Source organism: Bombina bombina, chromosome 1 (assembly GCF_027579735.1).
Source record: "Bombina bombina isolate aBomBom1 chromosome 1, aBomBom1.pri, whole genome shotgun sequence".
Classification (NCBI taxonomy): Eukaryota; Metazoa; Chordata; class Amphibia; order Anura; family Bombinatoridae; genus Bombina; species Bombina bombina.
Window position 1 is genome coordinate 434,288,036 of NC_069499.1, and position 12,305 is coordinate 434,300,340.

Sequence of the window (12,305 nt, forward strand, 5' to 3'; positions counted from 1 at the left end):
TATGTGTACATATTTATTTATGTGTTTATATGTGTATATATGCCTGTAAATACACAAAAAAAACACATACATATAGACATATATATATATATATATATATATATATATATATATATATATATATACTGTATATATATCTATATATATATATATATATACATATATACATACATTTAGAAGCCTTTTCCTCCTTTTTTTCTAACACCTGAAATATCATATCTTTGAGCCTTTATAACTTTTGTGTGCAAAATGTTTTAAAATAATTTTTATTATATGGTGTTATTGTAAGTGTAACTATACTTTGTAATGTACTTTTTTGATGTGTTTTGTGCATTTTTCTGTTATGCAAAACAGTTAACGAGAGCTCCGAAATTGCGGGATTCATTATAGCATAAACTGCGTTTGTGCTCAAGCAATGCATTTACTTTAAACTCGTAATATCAGTAGTAAGTACAACAAGCACAACCCCCCCCATAAACCCCTTTTCGCTAGGGCCCAAATGTTTGCGCGCCATTCGTAATCTGGCCCTAAATAAGTAACCATTATGTTTGCGTGTCCAAAAAGATCTCCTGTTGAGTGTTGCTCATTTCTTAGTGCTAGTGCTACTGCTACAAGTCAATAGAAGCACAAAAAATATCTGGCTTTTTTTTTCAATTGTATTTATTGTTTTAATGGGATCAGGACTGGCTAAGAACAAAATACTTATTCACTGACAATGTGATCAATCAAATAACAAGGACATTGGTAAATCCTTATTTAATATTGTAAATTTGACCTTTCAAAGTCTTTTTTCACCCAAGAGAGTAAATTTTACATTTATAAAGCCTTTACCACCTGCAGGCCTTTGCTTTTGAGCAATAATTTTAGCTGCACTAAAACTGAACTAAATTATTTTCTTGCATACATTCACTTTATTTTTATTAAAAGGCTGTTTGTTTATCATTTTCAGACAAATGCAAGAATATGAAAATCTTTGTCATTTTTTACATTCACTTGAAAATTAATACGCATGTGTAATAATTTATATAAAATATTTCATTGGTTCTGCTCTAAATGTATTCATTCCTTTATTCATTCAAATAAAAGTATTATAAAGTAGCAAGGAATTGGTACTTCTGAAGAGAATGGATTTTAGGAGTTCTACACTTGGACAAGTCATTTGTTTAGGATTGTGAAGAGTATTTTCATAACGTGGATGTTTACACTGAAAACATAGGCTCTGAAACATAAAAGTTCATCTCTGCAAGAAGTTGTGGGTATTGTTTCTATGCTTTTGTACCACTGACCCAATAACTACACAGTGGAGAAGTCCATTTCTCACAGAGCCAGAAATACAAAGTGGAAGACCTCTCAATATATTTTTTCTTTCCTTTCTCTGAAAAATGCTATATTTTCAAACAACTCTTGGTAAGTTTACCAAGGTTTGTATATTTCACCCATGCTGCTAACACTTTTTTTGTTACACAAGTAATGTTAACTTCTAGGTTGATAAATGAGGCAAAACGCATATAGCTATTAATTTTTTTTATCAGATATAAATGATTAATAACCTATCTTAGTTATTTGTTTAGCTGAAAAAGCGACAAAGTGACTCTCACAAGTAAAACCCATAACTGTCATTAAGTGTGCTGAGTCTGTAAAACATGTAGTTTTACATCAGTGTCGGATTCTCATCTCACATTATTATTTTCTGATGGGTGAAGACTTCCTTTTAAACTATTAAGGGGTGTTTTTTTCAGAAATTGAAGATTTCCAGTCCATCAGAGGGAAGCACTATTGACCTAAGATCACTTGGAGGAGAACATATAATGATTGATAATGAGTTTGATGGGGCCCTTGATCCTGAGCCATGTTTTAATGAATGTAAGTAAATATATTTTCTCCCTGCAAATAGTTTAGTTCTGATCCCGTCATTTTATTAGAAAAAGCTGTTACATCTACAGTATTTCCTACTGGCATTTAATACATCTATATGACTTTTTTTGAGCAATTACTGAAAATTTGATATTCTATTCCAAATATTTATTTATATTTTGTACTTAATACCCAGCTGTTGTCAGTCATCCTTTTAAGTTATTTAGCATTAGGTGAAATAAATGTATATAATATTACATAGTTAAATAAATCAATATGGAATAATACATAGTCACCTGTTTGCAATAATACATACAAAAATGTTTGCTAATATATAAATATAAAAAAAGAAAAAAAGAAAAAGAGGGTCCCTAATGATTAAAGACTACCCTATCCAGCACACAAGTGACATCTAATTAAATAGAAAAGAAAATATTTAAAATGGCCACACTGACAAAAATAGAAAATAATGAATTTTACCACCTCATATACACAGGTAACACATAATACTCAAGATACTTAGATTATAGTGAACTCAGTTCATCCTATAGTAGAACAATTGAATAAAAGAGAGCATAAACATCTCTCAGACCTTTGCCCTCTTCCATCTCCTCCTTATTCTGCCCTGACCGATCTACCTTGTCACTAAAACTCCACTCCCCTCTTATATCAGTCCTTGACAATTTGACCCCTCCTACCATTGCAAATCACGCACTAATCCTCAGCCCTAGCATACTGCTCTGACGCTCTATCTCTGCAGATGTTCCTGCACTGCTGAGCAACTTTGGAGAATGTCTCTGTGTTTAGCTTTCTTTCTTCACTATAAATTTATCTTGCAATCTATAGTTCACTCTTCTAAATGTATTAATAAATAAGGTGTTATTTACTTAAAGATTTTGCTGCCTTTATAATATATGTCATTGTTTGTTTGCACTTAGTAGGGTGATTTCAATATTTTATTTTTATTCAAGAAGTAATTTTTTTTTCTCTCTCTCTTTTTTCTTCCCCTCCTCCTACTCTCATTTCTCTATGGAGGTTCAGATTTGTTTAGGGGTTTAGATGGTTAAGATAATGACCTGGAATGTGGGAGGAATTCACTCCCCAATCAAAAGAAAAGCTATTGTGAATCTTTTGTGAAAACAATAATTTTGACATAGTATGCCTGCAAGAAATGCATCTTTCAGACTTAGAACATAGTAAAGTCAAAGCTAGATGGATTAAGGAGTAATTTTTGTCCTCTTATAAAAAAATCTGTGAGAGGGGTAATGATTATATTTCATACAAAATTGGACTATAAAATTCTCCAAGTCATAAAAGATAAAGAGGGCAGATACTTACTGCTGAGACTCTTACTCCAGAATGAATAATATTTAATAGTCAATGTCTATGGACCAAATGATCTTAATGAAATATTCTGGAAGTGCTTAGCAAAAAACCTGCTCGAATTTCCAAAAGACAAGATTATATTGGCGAGGAATTTCAATGTTACTCCTAATTCTTATCTTAATATGAGGAAATTGGGAGAGCCATTTAAAAAAACCTATTTGCAAGATTGTCAATTTACAGAAACAGACTCTCTGGACAATTTGGGTTTAAAAATTTCAGCAGATCTCACAAAATGGTATGGAGACAATATCTCTCCCACCTTGCAGGAAAACAAGGATAAGATGAAGACCAGGGTAGGCCTACCAGTATTGGTGGCCGGCAAAATTAGTCTTTTTAAGATGTTTATATTCCTAAGATTCTATATGTTTTGAGGATATTTTCTTTATTAATAAAAAAAAATGATCTGTGGCGGTTTAACCAAAGTCTAAGATATTTTCTTTGGAGTGGCAGGCAAGCGAAAATAAAACTTGTTAATTTATATCAGCCTTATTCAAAAGGGGGGCTGGCTCTGCCTAATATAGAATGCTATAAGTTTGAAACTATCCTGTGTCTCCCAATTGATTGGCTGCTCCAGACTTTCAGATACTCAACTAGGGAACTGGAGGAACAGGTGTGTTCTACGCACTCTCTAAATTTTGTTGTTTATGCTTCAAACAAAGATCTAGGAAGATGTATCTCCACTCATCCCCTGTTTAGGGATATATTGGGGGCTTGGAGGAAATCATTGAAGCTGTTAGTAGAGGGCAATCCACATCAAATATATTTAATAAATGGTCAAATAGTAGACCTATAACTATTAATGATCTTTATGATTCTTTATGATTCTGTTTCTGGGAAGCTTTATACTTTTGATGAATTTCAGAAGATATTTTTGGAAATCCAATCTAACCATCAATTTTTTTTCTTCTTCAATTAAAGCACTATACTGCTAAACTGACAAGAAATGTCCTTTAAATATGTCAAAAACATTAATTGATAGATGCCATTAATAAGGAAAAATGGTCATTATCCTCAATTTACAAAATTCTTAAAGCAACAAATGTGAAAAGGTTACTAAGGGATCTGGAAAACAAATAGGTAAAGCTAGTAGACACTCCCGACCTGTATAGAATTGTTTTAAAAAGTCTTAATAAAATTCAAGCACTATGCACTTCAATGTATCTAAGAGAATCTCAATTTAGACTACTTCATAAAGACTATCAAACGTTTCAAAGGATGTCTAAATTAAAAAAGGAGGTTAAAAATGTATATCGTAAATGAAAATCCGAACTTAGGACATTTATTATTGGAATGTCTGTTCTTGAAACAATTCTGGTCTAACATAGAATAGGCTATTTTCTCTCTCAAATAACAAAAAGAAAAATCTATTTAACAAAAGAATCTATTCTTTTTATGGTTTATAATGATTCATGGGAAAAGAAAGGAGATTTTGTCCAGATGGTAATATTAATTCTTAATAAGCTTATCTTTAAAAACTGGATAAATGCTAGGATCCGTTCAGTTAGAGAAGTAAGAAATGTACTAATAAAAGCTGTAACTATCACCGCCTATGACTACAACTTAGGCGGTAAAAAGGGAGATCCTTTGGCAAGATCTGGTTAGATTTTATTTATTATCAAGGTGCAAATGTCAAGACTTGCATAGAACAGATTCTTAATATCCAATAGAGATTTTTGATGTTTGAGAGTGGAGGAGGGGAGGTTGGGGTATTTTCTCTTTTTTTGGGGGGGGGGCTTTCATATACAGGTGATACAGGTGGCTCTCGGTTTACACCAGTTCAATTTGCGCCATTTCAGAATAACAACCTTTTTTTCAGTCATGTGACTGCTATTGAAAAGCAGTGCACTAATTAAAATAGCCAGTAGGTGGAGCTGTCCACTTGTGTTGCAGCAAAGTTATGCAACTTAGCAGACTGAAATTAATCTGTGTACACAGAACAGACCTTAGCTATTGAGCAGCTTTCAAGCAACAAGATCTAGCAGCCACTTCCCTATTATCTTCCTGTCCAGCTGCTTGAGGTGAGGATGCCTTACTGCCTATTAATCACTGCAGATTGAAATGCATAGAATAGGTGCAGACCTAATATTATCTAACATGCTAACAATGTAGAAAACTGTTTGCAGAAAAATGCAACTAAAAAAACAGTTTTTGTTCATTAAACTTAGTTTGATGATACATTCTGTTGTGTGATTATTTAATTAGGTTTATAATGCTGTTTAGCATTTAAAGTCTTCATTTCAAAGCTTTAAAATGATGTATTAGGTGTTAATGACAATTTTGAGAGGGGTCTGAAATCTAACTCCCTCACTTCCTATTCACTTACATTATAAACTGGGTTTCAATTTACAATGGTTTCGATTTACAACCATTCCTTCTTGAACCTAACCCCGGCGTAAACTGAGGGCTACCTGTATATCTATTCTTGTCTGTCTTAAGGACAGGGAAACATTGTCTTAATAGACAGTCCTCCGGACTCTGGTTCTAGTATTATTGCTGTATTTGTTTTTATTACTCTGTTGATTTACATTACTACTTGTATATCAGAATATTTTATTTGTACTATGTAGATAATGTAATAAAGATTTAATAAAAAATAAAAAAAGGTATCTTGAACTACTATTATTGCCCTCAACCTCTCTGAGCAAGATTACTTCTCTACTCTTAACTCTACACTCTCTTCAAACCCAAAATGTCTGTTCTCCACTTTCAAAACCCTTCGGCACCCACTCCCACCTCCTATTACCACATTTCTCTCAGCTCAAGATTTTGCCAGCCACTTCAACAACAAAATTGATTCCATCAGAAACTAAATACTCTCTCAACACACTTCCAGTCTCGAACCCCCCAATCGTTTACAAACATCCTAAATTCACAAAGCAACAAATTCAGTTTTTGCCCTTATATCTTCCTGTCACCTCACTAATGTGTCCCATCGATCCCATACCCTCACAACTATTTCCCTCCCTCTCTCCTATTCTTTCTCCTATCCTCACACATATTTTCAATCTTTCCCCCAGTACTGGTATATTTCCCTCATTCCTTAAACATGCACTAGTCACCTATCCTCAAAAAATGTTCTCTTGATCCAACCTCCCTCTTTGCCTACTCCCCCTTGCTGCTAAACTTCTGGAAAAGCTGGTTTATACACATTAATTACACTTGCAAACTGGATTTTCCCCCCATCACTCCACAGAGACAGCAATTATTTATACTTATAAATTCAAAAGGCCACTTCTCTCTGTTAATCCTTTTCGATCTGCCTGCAGCATTTGATGCTGTTGACCACTTTCTATTGCTCTAAACCCTCCAATCCTTTGATATTTGTAACACAACCCCTTTGCAGTTTGCCTCCTACATGTCCAACCATATGTAACCTTCTCTGGAGCATCCTCTGGCCCTGTATTGCATTCTTTTGGGGTACTACAAAGCTATGTCCTTGGTCCCATTCTCTTCTCAATCTATACGTCATCATTAGGTTCCTTAATAAAGTCCCACGTGTTTCAATATCATTTGTATGCTGATGACACCCAAATCTACCTCTCTACATCAGACCTATCCCCTTCCTTGCTAACCTGTGTCCCTAACTGTCTTTCTAATATTTCATTCTGGATGTCCTCTCACTACCTTAAGCTAAATCTCTCCAAAACTGAGCACCTTATTTTCCCTCATCTTCCAAAATCTCTATCCCCATCTTTCTATAACTTTTGATAGTAACTTAATTACCCCAAACCTGCATGCCTGATGTCTTGGGGTCACACTTAACTCTGATATTTATTTCACTCCTCATATACTATATAATCTTTGGCCAGTTCCTGTCATTTCCACCTCAAATTATCTCCAAATTTCACCACTTCCTCATACAAGACACAACTAAGATTTAAATTCACTCTCTCATCATCCCCCACCTTGACTATTGCAATTCCATCCTTTCTGGTATCCCTAGCTGCCGACTAGCTCTTTTACAATCCATAATTAATGCCTGTTCCAGACTGATCTTCCTTCTATGTTGATCCTCATTTGCTGCACTTCTGTGCCAATCCATTCACTGGCTTCCTCTGGCTTCCAGAATAAAACACAAAATCCTGACATTTAAGACCTTCAATAATACTGCTCCACTCTATATCTCAGACCTCGTCTCCACATACTCTCCCTCCCGTCCCTTTCACTCTGCTCACAACCTCCTTCTCTTCTCCTCTCTTGTTACCACCTCACATTCTTGTATACAGAACTACTCCAGAATGCCCCCTATTTTGTGGAGTTCTCTGTCTGCTCCATAAGACTCTCCCTTAGTTTTTATAGTTTTAAGTGTTCCTTAAAGACTCTACTGTTTAGGGATGCATACAACATACACTAACCTTTCTAATCTCATTTCTTCTCCTCCTCTTTTTTCATCCCCTAGAATCCCCTACCCCCCTTAGTATGTAAGCCTACAAGCCCAGCTGTTTTATATATCACATTTAAAAGTGGTGATTTACAACACTGCGACTTTTGTCAAGGCTCTCTATGCATTTGTCTCCCATAAATGCTACATTTGCATACTATTCCTATGTTTATAACCTGCTGAATCTGTTGGTGCTCTACAAATAACTGATTATAATAATAATTAAAATGTCCCACAACTGCAGTTGGAATTTTTTTTTGTAAAAATATATGCTGCAAAGAGAAGAACTGTAAAGCTAACCAAAAAGTCTTGAACATCAACTCAATAATATCCTCAGGATGACTCTCCTCGATGTCCCATTTTAAAAGTTTCCCTTCATGTAACAACCCTCCTCAAAAACAGCAGTATCAAGATAAACCTAAACTTAAACCATATCTTAAATTAGTGTGTCACATAAAGCACTTATTCCATATACACAAGGTAAAGCAGAAAAATATATCTCCAAAAATGCTTAAACACAGTACTTGTGTATACTCTCTTACCTTATATCGAACTGCAACACATGCTTTTTGTCATATCACAGGACACAAATAAAAAAAAAGATTTAAACTCTAAATTAAATCTTCATATGATTATTAATTAAGCATAGATTTAAAATATAATATAGTAATATATATTAATTGGGGTCAATTTGTGTTTGTGTTTAACTTCGGAGTATCAATTTTGCTCTTAATTTGATGAGGAATTACTGTGTATTCACAGTTGGAGCTTTGATAAATTGACCCCATTATATATTTTTGCTTGCTTTTCTTGTAATTTACAATTGATTTTTTTTTCCTACTCCCTTTAAAGAGTGGATTACATCCTGCATATTTAGGCATGGTGCTTTACTTTACCCTGCAAGATGCTAAAAAAGTAATTTTTATATCAGAAACAGTGCTTACCTATATCTACAGTGGCGTCACTAGGGTTGGTGTCACCCGGTGCGGTAAGTTATGGTGTCACCCCCCCCCCCCCCCAGAAAGCAGACACACAAAAACACAGGCACACACTCATACAAGATACAAACACTCAGACACACTTAAAAACATACTCAAATGCACACACAAACACTTGGAAACACACTCAGACACACACACAAAAACACACACACAAAAACACTGAGACACACGCACGAACAAAAACTCAGACACACATACAAAATATATAAACTGCACTGCATTAATTATAAAGCTCTTGCCTAGAGCTGCTCCCTGGCTCAACAGAGCATCAAATGAAATATAAACAGAGCACTCTGAAATAAACCACTGAAAAAAATTCTGCTCTCTGACTCTGTTCCAAGTCTGTCAGTGCACAGCCACGGGCCACGTGCCTACCGCTTCTTATGGCCAATCACCTCTGAACTCTGCCCACCCCCGGACCCCCACCCGCCCGCCCTCCCCTCCTACCTCTTCAGTGTACCATGACCGTACCGGTCTAGTGGGCATCATACGTGGCTCCTTCACTTTAAAGACAGTGTCAGACAGTCATGCGGTCAGGTGCCAGGCATCCACCTCATGATTTCCCAGTTCCCGTTTAGAGAGACAGCACAGTAGTGAGTGACTCCACTGCTCCACACGTCACTGAGCAGTGAGCACAGATAGGAAGGCAGGTTTAGGCTAGCAGTCCCCAGTCCCACTAATGTTCACAAATGCCGGCCCCTCTAATAAAAAAATAATCTATGCATCTCTACATGTATTTCTTTGAATTTCAATAAAATTGAAAAAAAAAAAATTTTTTGGTGGTGTCATCCCCTGGAGGGTGTCACCCAGGTGCGGCCCGCACCCCGCGCAACCCCTAGTGACGCCACTGTATATCTATACCTAATTGGCCACAGCAAAGAAGATACAATGAACATACTCAAGATGGATTCAGGGAGTGTGTAAATGTATATTAACCATTTATTTTTTAAGCATATCTTTTTTGCAGTTATGGGCCCCTATTTATCAAAGGTCTTGCGGACCTGATCCGACAGTGTGGATCAGGTCCGCAAGACCTCGCTAAATGCGGAGAGCAATACGCTCTCCTCATTTAACATTGCACCAGCAGCTCACAAGAGCTGTTGGTGCAACACTGCCCCCTGCAGACTCGCGGCCACTGGGCCGCCAGCAGGGGGGTTTCGATCAACCCGATCGTACTCGATCGGGTTGAATGGCGGCGATGTCTGCCGCCTGCTCAGAGCAGACGGACAGGTTATGGAGCAGCGGTGTTTAGAACGCTGCTTTATAACTGGTGTTTCTGGCGAGCCTGCAGGCTCGCCAGAAACACGGGGCCTCAAGCTCTACCCGGAGCTTGATAGATATGCCCCATGGTGTTGATTGCAATCTTTCCATTTTTTTGTTTTTGTTTTGATATCATAAAAATGGCCTCTTATTTTTAAATAAAGCCATCACAATTGGAGTAGCATTTCTAATGAGAGTTACAAATTTGAATATTTTAAAAGTTTTTTTTAATTAATTGAGAAAACCTTATTTCTCTTACTTGGTGTATCCAGTTCACGGTTTCATCCTTACTTGTGGGATATTCTCAATCCCTACAGGAAGTGGCAAAGAGAGCACACAGCAAAGCTGTCCATATAGCTCCCCTCAGGCTCCGCCCCCCCCAGTCATTCTCTTTGCCGCTCTAACAAGTAGCATCTCCACGGGAGGGTAAAGAGTATGTGGTGTTAGATTTGTAGTTTTTATTTCTTCAATCAAGAGTTTGTTATTTTAAAATAGTGCCGGTTTGTACTATTTACTCTGAGGCAGAAAGTGATGAAGATTTCTGCTGAGAGGAAAAAGATTTTAGCATGTTGTAACTAAAATCCACTGCTGTTCCCACACAGGACTGTTGAGTACCGGAGAACTTCAGTTGGGGGGAACAGTTTGCAGGCTTAACTGCTTAAGGTATGCTCAGTCACTTTTTCTAACAAGACCCGGTAATGCTAGAAGACTGATAGAAATCCCCATGTGGGAAGGTAAGCCATTTTCTGAGACACAGTATAGAAGGATGGCTTCAGTTAAGGGCTAAAATACTGGTAGACAGTGTGATGGGCTAAATCGATTACTTTATTAGGGTAATCTTATATTTATTCAAGTGTTTTAGACGTTGAGAACACTTTTGGGGTTTTTATTACGCCTGGCATATTGTAAGACACCTATTCTGATTCAGGAAGGCCCCATAACTCCGGAATGTAGAGGGAGGGGGCCTCATTTTCGCGCCTCTGTTGCACAGTTGTTTTGCAAGGCATCTTCATGCAGCTTCACGTGTAGAGTCCTTAGAGTGAAGGAGGACTTCAGGGAGGCTTATATTCTTCTACAAATAACCCAAAAGGAAGGTAGGGCCACAGCAAAGACTGTGGCACCGTGCTGTAGTGTGTTAAACCGGTAGTTTGCTTCAATTGGCTCCGGTTTGGGGAATAAGGGGTTAATTAACTTGAAAATTTGTGTGCAATCATTTCAAAGCATTGGGATCATGTGGTGAAAATTTCATAAAGATCGGATATTTTTTGGTGATTTGGTAAAAAAGTGGGTGCTTTTTATTATTTAAAGGCACAGTAACGTTTTTTCAAAAAGTGAATTTTACTGTATTGTAGTGCTATCTAAGTCTGTCAAACATGTCTGAGTCTTCAGATAGACCTTGTTCTTTATGTTTAAAATCAATGGCGGTACCCCCATTGCATTTGTGTTTAAAGTGTGCTAAAACATCTAAGCATTTTAAAGACCATGCAGTGACACTTAAAATTGTAGCCCAAGATGATTCTTTAACGGAGGGTAATGAGGATAGTCCTTCTTCCTCTCCCCATGTGTCGACACCAGTTATGCCCGCGCAAGCGATGCCTAGTACCTCTCTCAGTGCATTGGCCCCCATTACCTTACAACAATTAGCAGCAGTAATGGATAATTCTCTTGCAGCATTTTTATCCAAACTGCCCGTTTTTCCAAAAAAGTGCGATAGCTCAGTTTTAAATACAGAGGATGAGCAATCAGAAGATTTGGATGTTATCTGTAGTAACCTCACAACACTCAGAATTAGCAGTGAGGGACGGTCTGTCTGAAGGAGAAATTTCTGACACAGGAAAAGTTTCTCAGCAGGCAGAGTCAGATTCCTTAGCGTTTAAATTTAAGCTGGAACACCTCCGCATCCTGCTTAAGGAGGTTTTAGCTACGCTGGATGATTGTGACCCCATGGTGGTCCCAGAAAAATTGTGTAAAATGGACAGGTTTTTAGAGGTCCCTGTATACACTGAGGCATTTCCGATCCCAAAGAGGGTGGCGGATATTGTGACTAGGGAGTGGGAGAGACCAGGTGTATCCTTTGTTCCCCCCCCTATCTTTAAGAAAATGTTCCCCATAAACGACCCCAGGTGGGACGTGTGGCAGATGGTCCCTAAGGTAGAGGGTGCTGTTTCAACACTTACTAAATGTACAACTATACCAATAGAGGACAGTTGTGCTTTCAAAGATCCTATGGATAAAAATTTGGAAGGATTGCTGAAGAAAATTTTTGTTCAGCAAGGTTTTCTGCTTCAACCAATTGCCTGCATTATTCCGGTAACTACTGCAGCGGCATTTTGGTTTGAGGCTCTGGAGGAGTCACTCCAGAGGGAGACTTCATATGACGAGGTCATGGATAGAATTCATGCTTTAAAGCTGGCTAATTCTTT

At 37.1% G+C, this 12,305-nt stretch overlaps 1 protein-coding gene across 1 annotated transcript in view; it reads left to right on the forward strand.

Annotated features, from left to right (window-relative positions):
- Positions 1-12,305, forward strand: part of LOC128658283 (sodium channel protein type 2 subunit alpha-like) — a 380,151-nt gene that overhangs the window by 189,864 nt on the left and 177,982 nt on the right. The window contains exon 19 of the mRNA XM_053712819.1: positions 1,740-1,863. Coding sequence (XP_053568794.1) covers positions 1,740-1,863 — 124 coding nt within the window. The remainder of the gene's footprint in view (positions 1-1,739; positions 1,864-12,305) is intronic.